Source organism: Triticum dicoccoides, chromosome 7A (assembly GCF_002162155.2).
Source record: "Triticum dicoccoides isolate Atlit2015 ecotype Zavitan chromosome 7A, WEW_v2.0, whole genome shotgun sequence".
In the NCBI taxonomy this organism is placed as follows: Eukaryota; Viridiplantae; Streptophyta; class Magnoliopsida; order Poales; family Poaceae; genus Triticum; species Triticum dicoccoides.
In genome coordinates, this window is record NC_041392.1 from 563,465,800 (window position 1) to 563,483,049 (window position 17,250).

Here is a 17,250-nt window from a genome sequence, read left to right on the forward strand (position 1 = left end):
CTCCATCCACTCAGACTCCATCCATGTACAGTACAGTCTCAAGGTAAACAATCTAGGCCATAACAAGCCCACTGGAGATCGGCAACCTTGCGAGTCTGAAGAGGCTGCACGCAGCATAAGATTTGGTAGTCAACTTGGGATACAACTAATCAGTTAATTAAAGTCAAGTCATCGAGAACATGCTTAGTTAATTCTTCTCTTCTGGCATACAATACATAGCTAGTACTATATTTCTTCTTATAGTGGAATGGCAGCACTCCTGCCGCTGTCGGCAGATTCTCAATTGCACAAGGCAACAATGCATAAATCAACCATGGATGACTCGCAAGTCCTGCGTTGACCAGAGCACTGACGAGTCATGTTGGCTCACAAGTCATGCACTTGAGTACTCTGTTGACCCCATTTGTCAGCAACTTGAAAACAGATAATTAAGTTCACTGAGCCATGAATTATTGAGCAACTTGCCATGCTCAATCCATTATATATAACAATGCAAAGCAGGAAAGCGCACTTGTGTCTACCAGAACCAGAAAGAAGTGAGCAAAAGCAGCCAGCCTTTGGTAGAAACATGGTAGGCGCAGGGCTCCCCGTGCTAGTTTCTCTGCTCCTCGCACTCGCTGCTAGCACGGGGTCAGCACACATTCCACACGCCGGAACTGCCGCAAGTAATTCCAGCGACCACTCTGCTCTTCTGTCCTTCAAGGCGCTCATAAGGGACGACCCCTTGCAAGCTCTGGGGTCATGGGGCAACCGGTCCACGCCCATGTGCCAATGGCACGGCGTGGCGTGCGGCAGGCGGGGACGCCGCCGTGGCCGGGTTGTGGCGCTGGACCTCGGCGACCTCAACCTTCTAGGCGCAGTCTCCGCCTCGGTGGCCAACCTTACATTCCTGAGGAGGCTCCGCCTAGCCGGTAACCGCTTGAATGGCGCCGTGCCATCAGCTCTTGGCCACCTGCGGTACCTGAAGCGGCTCAACCTGTCGGACAACTCTCTGGACGGCGCTATTCCGCCGTCGCTTTCGCGGTGCCGGCAACTCGACAGCATCAGCCTTGGATACAACAGGCTGAAAGGGAAGATACCCCGGGAGCTTGCAGCCTTGCCCAACCTGGGTTTACTCGAGCTCGGCCGGAACGAGCTCCAAGGGGAGATACCGCATGAGCTTGGCTCCTTGCACAATCTTGTGGTACTCGATCTAGGCCACAACAAGCTTGGAGGAACCATCCCTGCGGAGATCAGCAACCTTGTGAACCTGGAGTATGTGGACATTTCAAACAATAAGCTAACAGGAGAAATACCCCCTGGCATAGGTAACCTTGTCAAACTAGACACACTTTCTCTGAATTCAAATCAACTGTCTGGTTCTATTCCAAGTTCAGTAGGAAATCTCTCGGTGCTGGGCTTTCTTAGCCTGGCCACAAATAACCTTACAGGAAGTATTCCAGCATTACATAATCTTTCATATCTCTCGGTACTCAATTTAGGAAACAATGGCCTGACAGGATGCATCCCACCTGGGTTAGAGAACCTCACATCACTCTCTGCCATATCTCTTAGCCGAAACCATCTAACTGGCCAAATTCCAGCATCAATAGGGAACCTCAACTTGCTTGAACTCCTTTATCTGTCATTCAATAATCTTACAGGTCCCATACCCCACTCCATTGGAAACCTACACTCCCTCGCTGAAATTGGCCTCGAAAACAATGAATTAGAAGGGCCATTGCCTCCTTTGCTATTCAATCTTTCCTACCTCCAAGTTATCAATGTACAAAGCAATTATAACCTCAATGGGTCTTTTCCATTCGACATGGGAAACAACCTTCCAGGCCTACAGGTCTTCCTTGCAGCTTATAATCAATTCCACGGTTCTATTCCTCCCTCTTTGTGCAATGCCTCTATGATTCAAATGATCCAGCTCCTTCATAACTCCCTAACAGGAACAATTCCCAGTTGCCTAGGAATTCGCTTGAGGAGCTTGTCCGTATTAACCATTGCCGAAAACCATATTCGAGCAACACAAGATGCCGACTGGGGTTTCGTGTCCAGCCTAAGCAATTGCAGTAATTTGCAAGTGTTGGATTTAGGTGGTAATATGCTTGAAGGTGAAATACCAAGTTCGGTAGGCACCCTCTCCACAAATCTAGAGTTTCTTAACATGCAAGATAACAGCATAACGGGGAAGATTCCTGAAGTAGTGGCGAACTTGAGCAATCTGCGCGCACTTTTTCTAGATAGTAACCATTGAAAGGGTACTATTCCAACCTCTCTTGGCAAGTTGAAGAGACTAAATTTGTTAAACCTAGGAATGAATGACCTATCAGGATCGATCCCTCCCACATTCAACAATCTTATACAACTAAGCGAACTTAAACTTGGTGGCAACATGCTTAGTGGAAGCATACCTTCTAGTCTCATGGCATGTCCATTACAAAAACTAGACCTTTCAAACAACAGCCTTGGTGGTCCAATACCTAGGGACCTATTCCTTATAAACACATTGTCCATCTACATGAGACTCCAAAACAATCTATTAACCGGGGATTTGCCTACAGAATTAGGTAACCTAAAGAATATTGGGGAACTTGATTTCTCCGGTAATCTGATATCTGGAGAGATTCCGATCTCGCTTGGAGGGTGCCAGACACTGCAGTTTCTGAATGTATCTCGGAACAACCTTCAAGGGACAATTCCGCCATCAATCATGCAGATGAAAGCCCTATTGATGCTTGATATTTCCCATAATAATCTCTCAGGGAGCATTCCTGGGTTCCTCGGGAGCATGGAAGGGCTCTCATTCAATAACTTGGACGGTGAGGTTCCAACAGATGGGATCTTCAGCAAGGCAGCTTCCGCCTCAGCCTCAATTATGGGAAATGATGGCCTGTGTGATGGAATCCCTCAACTGAAGTTGCCACATTGCTCCAACCTCACCACCACGAAACCAACTCAGAAACTGGTCATAATATTCTCCATATGTGGAGCAGTCATACTTATCGCATTAGTATTTGCACTGTCGACATTCTACAGTAAGAGCAGGAAGATGAAAGCAAACAAGCAGACATCATCCATCGGCGAGCAATATTTAAGGGTTTCTTATGCTGAACTGGTCAGTGCAACTAATGGTTTTGCTTCAGAGAACCTCCTTGGAGCAGGAAGCTTCGGCTCGGTGTACAAGGGAACAATGAGGATAGATGACCAGCAAGTAGTGATTGCTGTGAAGGTGCTCAACCTCACACAGCGAGGTGCATCCCGAAGTTTTGTTGCAGAATGTGAGACCCTGAAATGTGTTCGACATAGGAATCTTATGAAGATATTGACAGTGTGCTCAAGTATTGATTCTCAAAGCCGTGACTTCAAGGCCCTCGTGTATGAATACCTACCAAATGGAAATTTGGACAAATGGATACACCACCATCCCATAGAAGATGGTGAAAATAGGTCACTGCATCTCCGTGTGAGACTGCAGATTGCAATTGATGTAGCATCATCACTCGAATACCTTCACCAACATAAGCCAATGCCAATTATTCACTGTGATCTTAAGCCCAGCAATGTTCTCCTCGATGGTGAAATGATTGCTCATGTTGGTGATTTTGGGCTTGCAAGGTTTCTACATCAAGACTCAGAGAAATCAACTAGTTGGGGATCGATGAGAGGCACAATCGGCTATGCCGCTCCAGGTGAGCTTTTAACTCTCTTCTAAAATAACCCCCTTCAAAATTCTGGAATTGGTTTTCAAGATTGAACACCCCGCCCACCACTCTTAAGTTAAATATGGCTATTTAACCTGCTCATTTCATTTTGCTCACATTTTTCTGTCAATTTCAGAGTATGGACTGGGCAACCAAGTTTCAATCCATGGTGATGTCTACAGCTACGGCATACTGTTGCTGGAGATGTTCAGTGGAAAAAGGCCAACAGAGAGCAGATTCGGAGAATCCTTTGGCCTTCACAAGTATGTGCAAATGGCATTGCCAGAAAGGGCAGCAGAGGTCATAGACCGAGACTTACTAGCAGAGACAGAAGATGGCAAAGAAAGCAGCTCAAATTCTAACAGCAATATGGATCTGAGAATTGCTTGCATCACTTCAGTTCTGCGCACTGGGATTTCATGCTCACAAGAGACCCCAACGGATCGCATCCAAATCGGGGGTGCTCTGAAAGAGTTGCTGGCAATAAGAGACAGATTTGACAAGGAGATGTGTGCGGAAGGCGAGCCAGCAAACTAAAGCATACGAAGCCATTCAAGCAACCAGGACTGGTCAATATGGACGGCAAGCTGCCATTTCAATGAGGCTCCAGCTAGTTCCAAATAAATAAATAAAAGTAGTTGTGTTTTGTGGAATATTTGCTGTATTACCGTAATGGTATATCTGTATTGTTGAATTGTACGTGTATATGGTGTTGTATAAACCATATGTTCTAGAATAAGTCCATGGTGTAGCGCATGCGTCTGCTTGTTGTAATAATCAGCCGGTTATTGAGATTAGCGTGGGGATCATACCGGCTGATCTCTCTGTAATCTGTCAATCACCATGGACCTATATAACACGTATGCGTCCCTGCCTAACAGCACACGCTTCCAGCCCCACTTTGTTACTTTAATAAACTGCCTTATGTATTCTCCACGACTACAATTTTTTACTGAGTATATGACCAGAACAATGCTTAGCTAGGAGAACAAGATTGCACGCTTTCACATCATTCCCTTCACGCAATGCTTAGCTTATCTTATTCGCTTACATCCTCGATTATGACCAGGATTTCATCCATGACTGGGTACTTCTTCCCTTGGAGCTTGCAACGTGCGCACATCACACGTGTAAACTAGCACTAATCGCGGAGATGGATTGGTAAGAATGGAAGGAAGGAGGCGTTACCTCCGTCGTGGTGGGCGAGGACAAGCCAAGCAGCTAAGCGAGGCTGCCGCCGCTGCGGAGGAATCTGACGGCGGAGTTCGTCGCGGCGAAGTGGGGCGGCGGGTAGAGGCGCCAACCGGCGGCCGAGTGGCGGCGGAAGTCGAGGACCCGACGAAGCAGAGAGCAAATGTATAGCAGGCTCGTGCTTGTCATGGGCTAAAAATAAACGCTATTGGATTATCTTTTGGCCCAACACAATAGCTTCGGCTAGAGAAACCATGATTTACTAATACGCACGCATCCCTAAAAAAATACTAATACGTACGCAAATCTCGAAAAATACTAATACATACGCGGATATTAGCAGATTGATATTTGGTAGAATATTAATTGTACACGGATCTTAGGTGGATATTGATCATATCTTAATACTCCCTCCGTTTCCAAATATAAGTCTTTATAGAGATTTCACTAAGTGACTACATACGAAGCAAAATGAGTGAATCTACACTTTAAAATATGTCTACATACATTTGTATGTGTATTTCATTTGAAATGTCTAAAAAAACTTATATTTAGGAACGGAGGAAGTATATGATTAATTAATGCTAATTATCCATATTCAGTATGATACTAATTACTACAAGTTAAATATGTTGAGCGCTCGTCACTAAAGCAATTTAGGTCATTCAATTGTCATAATTTGATGGCCAACATTAGTTGGGTCAGTCCTTTTGAGTCTTTTTATACTAGTATAGATATAGATATAGGGATTATTTTGAGATGGAGAAAACATGAGTTGGTCGCCAAGCGACTGGCAGTTAGACCGTATGCTGAGTTTATAAACAACCTAAGTGCTTAAAAGTTCAACTGCACAATTTGGCACTCACGATCACATGGTATTTCAAGATGCACGGTCCAAGAAAAAAATGTAGCCCAATAATTTTGTGTTGGATGACAGTGTTAGCTCAGACAGGAATACCATGTAGCGCCTTTTGTAACTGTTAACGTCGTGGTCATCTATAAGTGTGTCAAGCAGGCTGGCCCATTTAGCAAGAGCATGAGGAACTGTTTGGTGAATTTTTTGGAACCTTCCATCCAATTTTGGAAGGGTTCTAGATTTTCTTTCATTTTGGGGTTTTTTTCTTTTATTTTTATTATTTATCATTTTTATATTTTTCTTCTCTTTTTATGTTTATTTTCCTTTTATTTATTCATGATTTTAAAATTTTCTGAACTTTTAAAAATTCTTTATTTTTCTAAATTCACAGACATTTTTCAAATTCATGAAGTATTTTCAAATTAACAAATAATTTTTAAAACCACAAACAATTTTTCTAATTTGTGAATATTTTTTGAATTCATAAATTTTTTTAAACCACTGGAATATTTTTTAATTTTTGAACATTTTTAAATCCAGGTACCATTTAATTTGAAGCCACTGGAATATTTTTTAATTTGTGAACACTTTTAAATTCAGGTACCATTTAATTCATGAACATTTTTTGAAGTCACTGGAATATTTTTTAATTCGTGCACATTTTTAAATTCAGGTACCATTTAATTCATGAACATTTTTTAATCTGTACACAATTTTCAAAATCATGAAAAAATCCAAATTTGCCAACATACTTTTAAGTTCATGATTGATCCAAAAGTTGTTTTGAAGAACGACGTTGTTGTATATCCTTAGTTATGCAATACCATGAGATTTCTGGCTCAAAGCTTCCCACCACGAGTTTGTAAGGAGTACATATCTTGACCAACAACTCCAATATATGCACTAATAGTCTCAACACATTTCACTTGTCTAACTTTTTGTTGGCATGTCTTAAGTTCAACACACTCGGTCCCTACCTAAACCCTCAACACACTCGGTCTACGCACTAATAGCCCCAACCATAAGGCCTCTAGTGTGTTTGATTATGTTGATTTAGAGTGATCATGTTGCTTTGTGTACTCACCTAGTGGGCATCTCAAGTTTACAACACACAAAATTGCACATACTATTGAAGACGTCATAAGATGTTTTCCATTTCTCTTACAGATGTTGTTAGTTGTGGTTTTGGTTGTTGCAATAATAAACTTATAAAATTATTCAAATTTATTAAGATACCATAGGAGGAGGATGACCAGTGGAGGGGGAGAGAGAGCATGCCGAGTGACAAGGTATGAAGGGTGGAAATATTTTTGTAGAATGATAAGGCAAGCTATAAACAAAAGTATGGGAGGGATTGTCAAAGGTTGTTCGTTGTTTAAAAAAAGTAGTGTTGTTTTTCCATTCAAAAGATTTTCTTAAGATTTTTCCAGTGGGTATTTTCTTAAGAAATGACTAGGAATTTTTCTAATAATTTATTTGCACTATTTTTTCATGTATTACTTCTGCTCGTAAAAAAACGCTTTGTTTTTCCTACATTACGAACGATTGTATTTTTACTAATTGAACTGTAAAAATGTCTTATATTTAATTATAATAATTTCAAGGGCATGTCCAAGGAAGGGGCCCATTTCCCCTAATGTGTTAGTGCGGACGATTGAAACACGTCCATACACAAAAACACATGCCAAACAATTTTCAATGAAGTCAGGCCAAATGTTGAGACTCTCCCAAAACCTAGCCATATGTGGGAGAGACATGAGGTTGTCCGGATATCCCAGCTCCATCACAAACCCAGCAAAAAAAAACTGTCTGGTCCTCACTTTATGCACACTATGTTCTATCCTCTCCTCCCCGGAACCCTAGCCCCGATGCACCCCAAACCCTAGCTCCGTCTCTGCTCAACTGATCAGAGTAGAATGAGAGGATATAATGAAAAGAGAGTGAGGACTTTCTCTTGGGTTTGAGATCAGCCCGGAGTGTCTGACTAATCTGGCGGACATGCTCAGACATCTTCATTTCTCACTCATATATGGGCTTGAGGCGATCCAAACATTTTACTCGGATTTGGGAAACCCGTTGAATGAACGTTTTGTGTCCGGACTATCTGCTCGGATATACAGAGAAATGGGATTTGCCATTGGAATCATCAGTTACATTGCGGGTTTGCATTTTGTTGAAAAGGAGGAAAACCTCCGGCCCTGCATCAGAGTGATGCATGCGGCCATTTTATTGATCAATAGTGCAAAAACAAAGGCTTAGGTTCAGTACTGGCTCACAAAAGGAGTAAAGATAATAATTGTCACAACCGGCAAAAAAACATGCCAAGATGACTAAACACCTAGCCTATTATTGGATCGCCATCCAAACCGGTTGTAGATAACCTGTGCTACGTCTCTCATCGGTTGCACCCAGTAACCAAAAGCTTTCTGGAGTCCGCATGAGTGAGTAACGATCATGCGCGGATTCAAGCAATGGTCCCGCATTTAGTTGTCAAATCGAAAAACATTATTTTTCATAATACTACACATCAGGGAGGCGTTGCCTTAGCGGATGATTTGTACGAGAGGAGCATTCAAGTGGCGTCGGGATTGCAAAATGGTAGTGGACGACATACAACAGAAGAACCCAACGATCTACAGGGCGATCATACATGAAATCATACACCAGAAAACTCTTTTGTGATATTATCCATGAATTTAGCAGCTCGAATGTCGAGGCTCACAAACTCGTGAAGCACACATTGTCCCTAGGGGCTGGCCGCCATGTTTGGTTAGGTCAGCCCAACGGTCCTCATTTCGTCCTTGTAAACACTGTGACATTGAATTTAAAGCTTCAGAGTTTGCCTAAAAACTAGTAAGAAGGAAAAAAAACTTAGAGGGTGCTTGGATACAAGGGACTATTTTTAGTCTGACTAAAAATAGTCTCTTTTAGAGGCTAAAGTTCCAAGCACCCTTGACTAAAGAGAGGCTAGGACTAGTCTTGAGGCTAAAATCTTTTAGTCATGGGAAACCTACTAAAATATGTATTAGCTCTCTCTCTCCTCATTTAATTCCTCTCCTTAGTTCTGGATTGGAGGGTTTGGAGGATAATAAATGCTCAATAACTAGATTTTAGTCTCTTTAGTATTTGGATCCAAGCATGGGTGAGACTAGCAAGTTTTAGTCCCACTACTTTTAGTCATGGGACTAAAACGTATCCAAGCATGCTCTTACCATCTTTGAGTTTGTGAGCCCTAGCCCTGTGTACTCGATCGGAAAAGCCCTAGCACGCCCTTTCTATTTCAGTTCCATTCCATCCCGAGAAAACAAAACAAAAAGAAATACTTTCTCGGAGAGCAACAAGAGTCCACTAGTCCTACTCCGGTCCGGCCCTCCCCGCAGCCGCCGCGCGCACAGGCACAGCCCCACAGCCCCAAACCAGAGCGAGCGGTCGGCGGCGCGGCGGAAGGGGGAATGATGGATGCGCGGCGTTGGCAGTCCCCGGCGGCGGCGGCCGCGGCGGCCGAGGCGGCGGCGGAGGACGCGTCGGGCGGCGGGGGCGGGCCCTCGAGGCGGCCGCCGCGCCGCGGGCTGCAGCGCGCGTCGCCCTACGGGCTGGGCCCCCGGCGCTGGCTCCCGAAGCCCCCGGTGGCCTCTAGTGTCTTCCCCGCCGCGTCCCGTGACCACGCCGCCGAAGGTATATCCTCTCCCCCGCCATTGTTATGTTCCGCGATTGGCACCAATCTAGGGTTGCATAAGCACCGCAGAAGCCTGCCGATCCGGTCCATTTAGCTGATTTATTCATGCCTGAGAACTTCATTTTGTTTTATCTGTTTGATTGATGTGGTTTGGTACCGTTACCATTGTCCTCCTTGGAACGTGCATAATATGGTTTGTTTGCCGAGTCAGCATGAGGTCAAGCTTGTGAGCTGAATCCTTGCCATAGGTACAAGTTTGTGCAAGCGTCCGGCCAGCATTGTAGATTTGCAGTAGAATTTCAATTTCTGCAGTAAGCAGAGTAGTTTCCACGAGTTCAGTTCACTATTGGATACTAATTCATCCTGTGTCTTGTGTTCACCGATGAAGCGATTCCTTATTTGATCTGGGTATTGGATAATATACTCCTCTTTGCACCATTTATTATTGTTTTAATTTAATCTATGACGTGATCTAAAATTTGGATTGTCTCATATGCCTGTTGCCTCGTTGGTTAATCTAGAGTGATTGTTCGAATAAATTAATGCAAAAGTAGCTCCTTATTTTTCCTGCAAAGCATGTCTAAGCTGGATCCCTTGTTGCTGCTTCCAATGTTTGCAGGCGATAATCGGATGGGTCAATATGAATCAATGGATGTAGCGCATGAAGCGAGCAGAGTAACGCATGAAGTAAGCAGGGTACATTTTAATTATGCATTGAATGCATTAGTTTGCCTTCCTATGATTTGTATAACTTAATGGATCTGCTATATATAGAGCTTCTTTGCATACTTTACGTTGTCTCCAATGCCATGCTGCCACAGTTACAATAAACTGTAGGCCATGTCAAGTATTGTGCAGAGTGATCTCAATGAGTGGCACACAGATGTTTCACGGCAAAGAAATTAATATAACAATGCATACCATAGAAGTTCTGCTCTGTTCATAGTAAAAGAATCCAATGTTCAAATGGTTTTCCTTCATCTGTCCAGATCACTAGAAAATAGTCCATTTGACATTTCCCTCATCAGGTTAATGCCCGAATCGGTTAATCTTTTTAAGTGCATGTACTGGTGGAACTGAAAGATGAGAACCATATATGTAATTCTGAGCTGATATATTGTTTGAGAGCTGCAAGGTCAATTGTTCACTTTGTGATTTTACTCTGCTAGCATGGCTGGCGACTAGTATTACATTTGACTTCCAGTTATGATGTGTCTGCTGGTGATTTTCTGTAACCTCTGATCTGCCTGAAACTGCAGAATAAGTCTATGGAACCAAATACCAATGCTATAACCAATGTGGCCCTAGCGTTTTCAAACGAAGCCAACCTGCTGCCTGAAGGTGATTACATAAATCGAAGCAGTGGACTTGCTGAAATCGAGAAGATCATCAAACAGAAGCAATTTTCTAGGTAGGTTTTGTGGTGCGCACTTTTAGACTCTGTTTTAATTCAATCTTCAAATATATTTCGCTGGATCCTTTTCTAAGTGTGGAAATGTGGGAAACCAAAACCATATTCCTTTTTGTCCAGAACTAAAAATACCCCCTTACTTAACTGTAAGATGGGGAAAACAATAGAAACACTGTTATGTGAGGAACCACATATGGTCGGAGGACCCTAGCCCCGGTCACATCACCCCCTCGTCCATCCCAAAGTGGTTAGGATTTCTGTACTGCTACAAGTTAATTATTAAGGTTCAAATTTGTATTAGGTGCAGAGTCCAGATTAGTTATTAGGTTCAGAGTCCAGATTAGAACCTGTTTCAGAGTCCAGATTGTATTTCCTTTGAGTTGGCTTGTCAGCCAAGCTATTGCTGTTATGTATGGGGCTTCTCCCACGTCAATAAACATCAGAATTCAGAGTATTACTATCTATTAGGCCTAGAGTGTTGCAAGCACAAGTTAGAAGTTCAGAGCCATTCTTTGAATGGGTTGTTTGCATGTGTCCATAAAGTTGAGAAAAGGAAGAATACATTAATAACTCTATTTTTACAACTAATCTGATAGATGAAATGCTTGGGTAATTGATTCTGGGTAATAAATATCTAATTTTACAACTAGTCTAATAGTAGATTACATCTTTAGCTAATTGGTTGTGGCCTTTAAGATTGTACCCATAATTATTTTCCCAATTGTCAGATTAGTATACTGCTGTTCTTTCTTATGGGGAGTCTTTTGCTTGCTGTAGTGGCGTAGTCTTCTGAATTCTGCTGTGCCTATAAGAGTGTTTACTGGAGTGTTCCCTCTCATTATTATTTTCATCTTGCCAGGGTTTTCTTAACTGGAGTAAACACACATCATTCAAAATTTTAAAAATACGTCTCTTACCCTCTTTAGCTTTCCACTAGCTCCATAGCATATACCAATTGGTTATCTAGTCTCCACCTTAATTCTTATTGATTGAAAGCACTCAAGTTTTACTTTTGACCAAAAGCACTCAAGTTTTACTTTTGACCAAAAGCAATCAGCTATTGCGTTTTGTTTATCGAAATTTGAAATCTCAGCTGAATGGATTTATTTATTTTGCCTGACAGGGATGAAACAGAACGTTTGATAGAGATCATGCGTTCGAGGACTCCTGATCTCCATGAGGACGATCAGAGAGCTACGCAGTCTTTTGCGAAAGAAACTGAAACTACACCGTTTTCTAACAAACTGGTGATACCTGCAAAGCCAGATGAACGAAATTGGGGGACTGATGTGTTTGCACAGTCAAATGTAAGATCATCATAGCTCTACAATTTCATCTCCTAATTATTTCTGTACAAACGGTCCTTAAACAAATGCTGAGACTATTATCCCTGTTATTTCTTATCTGTATGGAATACGATTTCCAGGTTCCGTCTGTTTGTTTGTGAAATTCAAATGTGTATGCCTGTATAATACTAGTTTCCTGACTACGCTGCCAATATGAAAATCTTTATAGTTTTCTTCATCTACAATATTTTGAAGTGATTTATTTTTGTCTACTAGTAAATTTCTATGAAGGGGAGCCTTGGCGCAGTGGTAAAGCTGCTGCCTTGTGACCATGAGGTCATGGGTTCAAGTCCTGGAAACAGCCTCTTACAGAAATGTAGGGAAAGGCTGCGTACTATAGACCCAAAGTGGTCGGACCCTTCCCTGGACCCTGCGCAAGCGGGAGCTACATGCACCAGGTTGCCCTACTAGTAAATTTCTATGTTGTGCAGGAGCAAAATGTATGCATATTATTTAGAAAATATCATAATATACCTACTTTTCCTGCATGATTTCTTGTTCATCCGATTTATGATTTTCATTGGCTTTCTAGGTGCATGATGTTACTTCACCCATTGAACTTGCTAGAGCTTATATGGAAGCACAGACCTCAGCAAGTGTACATGAATCTCAAAAGAGAAAATTCAGAGCTTTGAGTCATGGAGTTGAAATTGAGAATTCAGCATCAAAAATCTTCCCTAAAGTGGCCATGGACTCTCCTGTGCGCTGGCCAGGTTCAGTTGTCCGAGACCATACAAACCACTACCTTACACCACAAAGTAATAAACGAAGAGCTCTTCCTCCTGCATCCTCTCGCTCACCATATACTGGCTCAGTTTTCCGAAGATCTGTCAAGGTCTGTCCGGTTATGATTTTTATGTGATTCCTGCCACGTGTCACATTTCTGGGGCTGTAATTGTGTCTGTTTACTGGTATGTGCTTACAGAGAACAGGACAGCTTGATACCTATAGTAACTTATCTGGGCGGCCACAGCTTTCAACACCTTTTTCCGTTGGAAGTAAGGTATTGCTTAATTACCCATGGTTTTTTGTTCTCACCATGATGTATCACTTTTTTCTTTTGCTTCATTAGTTCGTTGATATTCAGTTTTGAGTAATAAGCTCATTTAGGATAGATATGTCCATCATGAGATCATCCATCATTTTGTGGCATGGCTTGACATTTTTTTTGATCTTCTGTTGTCACTTTAGCCATGAAATAGGCATTGCCAGACCAACTGATACCTCATACCAAACAAGAAGGCTAGGTTGGAGCTAGGATCATACACTCCTAGAACAATCCACTCTTCAAACCAATCACTCCAATCGTATATTTCCAGATTGCAATATTCATTGTTGGGAATACCGTGACCCAGTTGATCATTTAAGATTGGAACTATTGTGATAACTACTGAAGCTAAGATGACTGCATTGAATTATTATGTAATTTTGTGGCGTCATCTTTCATATTGAAACCTGAGTAGATTTGCATTCCTGCAGTTCATTCAGTATATCCTCAAAAGTTTTGGACTACGATTCAAAACTGAAAGTGGGTTACAATATTGTCGCTATCTTTAAAACCTTTAGTGCTGACTGCTGACGTCCTATCTTTAAAACTTCAGTGCTGACTGCTGAGGTCTGAAGGCATTAACTGTTTGGATTATCTTACAACACATAATTTGCATACATAATTCATCTGTTCTGACCCCTTTTCTGAAAATATAGGCTATGCTAGAGGATAAAATGACATCAACTGATGGTGTTCTTGGAGTGCAACCATCAACCTCTTCCGAAAGAGTACATGCAGATGCCGTTGGCACTGATACTCCACATACATTCACCCTAGAAAGACCTCACGGCAAAGGCACCATAGAAAGTGGCTCGAGTACTGGACGTATACCAGTGGCAGACAATATTTCCAAGCATGCTGCTGTATCTGTTCATCCGAAGTCAAGCCAGACAGCTCAGAAAATACTCCAGCATCTTGAGAGGACAATTCCATCCCCTACAGTAAAGCCAGAGCTAAGGCGAACTGCAAAGAGAACTATTTCCCCTGTTGTCATCAGCAGCCCGTATAAAATGCCCGACTCCGTCACTAATAATGCTCCCAGACAGAACAGCCTCAATGAGCATGCCAGTGCTTATCAGGCAATTTCAAATGTGAAGAAGGTATATATCCCAATGTATTTTCCAGCGTAATAATCTTACTTACTATTTGTGAAATGCATCTACTCAAGTTTGCAATTCGGGATTCATATTTAACACCAGCCATTGGCTAGTGTTTGTATAGTCAATGGCTATTTAAACTAGGCTGAAACACTTGGAAGAATTATGTTAGTGCAATGCAGCTGAATAGTGTTTCCTTGCAACGTTTTCTTCTGACTACAGGCTACTTGTTTAAGTTTTATGTAGTATTGGTACTGTTTGTTAGTCATTTAGCAGATGCTTGGCAGAATCATACTATGAACAGTTATTTACTCAGATAGCTGTGTTTACTTCTGTTCAGGTTCAGGAACCCCCAAGCAGCTCCAATTGTGAGGAGCCGGCTCCAAAGGTCCAGAGCCCAGTGGCCACCCCAGAAGTTACTGAAATGACCGGCTCACAGCATCTTTCGAAGCCCGACGCGGCAACTGCACCAGCTGCAGCAGTCTCGGATAAAAGCGCGACCAATGGTTTCATGTTCTCGTTCCCTGTCACCAAAACCTCAGTTTCGCTTCCAGAACCGCCACCCACGCCTACTTTCTTCTCACCGCCGAAAAGGAGCCCGCCAGCTGACATCCAAGATATCCCCAAGTTCAACTTTGGCTCACCAAGTTCTACGGACAATCTCGTTTTCTCTGTCGATGCAGCAGGCGGCTCTGCTGGTGCAGAGGAAGTGGCTCCAACCTTCAAGTTTGGGTCGGACAAGCGAGAGCTTTCCTTCGACGTGGCTGGGAAAGACGCGGTTGTCTCTTAGAGATGGGCATCCTCTGCTATCTGAACCCGCTCGCACTTGTTATTTGCTGGGATGACGGCACCATTTATAACAAACAATACGTGACTTATACAAGAAAACATGGGCCTCGCATACCCCAGTATTTTCAATGCATATTTTTGCAGATGCTCCTGTCCTGAGTTGTGTGCCATTTGCAGGATCTCCCTCCTGTGGTTCTCTCAACCAGGCCTGGAGCTGGAGTCAGTTGGGCATCAGCCAATTTGGTGTCCACACAGCTTTGGTATGCCTGAATAAAATTTCATAAAGCAATACCTTTTTGGTCCAAGGTATGCCTCTGATTATATATGTAATCTGTTGGAAAGGGCCTTCTTTTCTCCGTGGAACCGCGTCTGATCGCTCTCATTTCGATGTATCGTCCGACGCAAAAAATGAAAAGAGGCAAGCAGGATGATCTGGTTCGCAAAGACAGGAGTCGAGTCCGAGTCATGGGGGTGACCGGCTGATGCAGAAAGGCATTGACTGATTGCGTTTTCGCGCTGGCCTGATGCTACCTTTGAACTAAGCATGGCCAAAATATAGCGTGTCACTCTCATTAGAGGAGTATTATTAATAGTGATAGTCTATCTCATGCATGCATGGTGCTAAATAAAAGTTAACTTCGACGCGTTTGGACGGTTGGGCAGGGAGACGGCGTCGCCTTCGTGACAGCGTTCGTGGCCTGGAGAAAGGGGAATCTTGTCCGTGCCATTATTGTAGGCTTGTAGTTATATATCTGCCCGGCACGGCGGGTGTGATTTGAGCGGTAGATCGTCCGATTATGGGGTCGATGATGTTTAAGTCTCAACAGCCGATCACAGTGTGCAGTGTAGTGGGCGTCCAGCGCCGGATGGAGGAGGAGCTTGGAAGCTTCAAGAAGCTGAAAAGTAGGACTACACAGGATTCTGCAGAATGTGTGTATCTATGAAAACTACTCCTGCTACTTCACAGTGAAATCCACTAACCGCATGAATCCCAGAAGAAATTCGAGGCGCCATCATAAAATCGTGCTGATTCCTCTACCCAACCTTTTTCTTCTTCAGACCAGATGCGATGCCTACAACATTTTTTTTTCTGTGTCACCACGGAGAGGATGCAGAGCCCCCTCATCTTTGATAATCACGCCGTGATGATTGATTCCCCACTGTACCTTCCTCCATGCCACTGCTGATTCCAACGTGATCGTGTCGATGTCACGTCCGGCCCCCCCCTCCGTGACCGTGCGGGCGTGGCGAAAGCTTTCTTTGCGTCGCGGTACGGTGCAAAGGCAAAGGCAGAATATGGTCGTTGTCAAGGCATCAAACAAAACAGCCGGCCGGTCGACTAGCCAGCTAGGGTTTTTCGCGAGTGCTTACGCACGGAGCCACACCGGTCGGCCTGCAGCTGCAGCTGATACGCAGGATGAGCGCAGGACCAAACGCGTGGTGCTTCCGCCCTTTTCTGTTCCGCCCCCCGAGCTCTCCAAATATTCTGTTTTACGTTTTCGAACAAAAAAGGTACTCGTATGCGAGATTGTTTTGTTTCGAAACATGATAAAAAAACCCTGTCATTTTTTTTTGCTGAAAATGTCGATCTATTCATCTTCAATCATGGTAGTACAACGAACACCAAAAATAATAAAAATTACATCCAGATTCATAGACCACCCAACGACGACTACAAACACTGAAGCGAGCCGAATTATTATTACCGTAAAGAAGAATTGACCGGTTAATTAGCAAAAACCCGCCCACAAGACTACGATCATCTAACACGATTGTACACAGGGCCCTACGTAGACATGACACACAAACGAGAAGAAGGCATTCACCACCGATGTCTCGAGAGGTTGTGATTTTCGTTGCTCATGAACGAGCTCAACTGGCAAGATGAATGTCCATCCCTCGGTTTGACGATTGGCATCCTAGTTTTAACTTGCATCGGTGAGCTCCTCAAATTGGATTGTAAGCATATCTTCAATCAATAAAACTTTCGCTTAAAAAAACACTACTCCATGACTGTATCTATAATATAAAAATTGGCATTTTTAATACTCCTTGAAAAGATAAAATAAAATAAATTCCCATCCTACTTAAAAGGACGTTTTAAGATGTCTTGGGGTTCAACAAACACTCGAGAAAGTAACAAT

At 43.0% G+C, this 17,250-nt stretch overlaps 2 protein-coding genes across 5 annotated transcripts; both read left to right on the forward strand.

Moving 5' to 3' along the window:
- Positions 1-422: 422 nt before the first annotated feature.
- LOC119332736 (receptor kinase-like protein Xa21) lies at positions 423-4,591 on the forward strand. Of its 3 annotated transcripts, none has more exons than XM_037605887.1 (2): positions 423-3,680; positions 3,829-4,591. In XM_037605887.1, exons 1-2 carry the CDS (start codon positions 2,306-2,308, stop codon positions 4,227-4,229), a joined length of 1,776 nt encoding a protein of 591 aa, XP_037461784.1. In that variant the 5' UTR covers positions 423-2,305; the 3' UTR covers positions 4,230-4,591. The 3 variants fall into 2 exon arrangements, 2 of the variants coding, with proteins under 2 accessions (XP_037461784.1, XP_037461785.1); XM_037605888.1 differs by having other exon boundaries at positions 423-1,307.
- A 4,498-nt stretch (positions 4,592-9,089) lies between these two features.
- Positions 9,090-15,754, forward strand: LOC119329110. 2 transcript variants are annotated; one of them, XM_037602111.1, is made up of 9 exons: positions 9,090-9,414; positions 10,035-10,111; positions 10,675-10,826; positions 11,950-12,133; positions 12,705-13,007; positions 13,098-13,175; positions 13,877-14,320; positions 14,658-15,412; positions 15,523-15,754. In XM_037602111.1, the coding sequence occupies exons 1-8, from the start codon at positions 9,192-9,194 to the stop codon at positions 15,105-15,107; spliced, it is 1,911 nt and encodes a 636-aa protein (XP_037458008.1). In that variant the 5' UTR covers positions 9,090-9,191; the 3' UTR covers positions 15,108-15,412; positions 15,523-15,754. The 2 variants fall into 2 exon arrangements, with proteins under 2 accessions (XP_037458008.1, XP_037458007.1); XM_037602110.1 differs by having other exon boundaries at positions 14,658-15,366; positions 15,449-15,754.
- Positions 15,755-17,250: the final 1,496 nt, after the last annotated feature.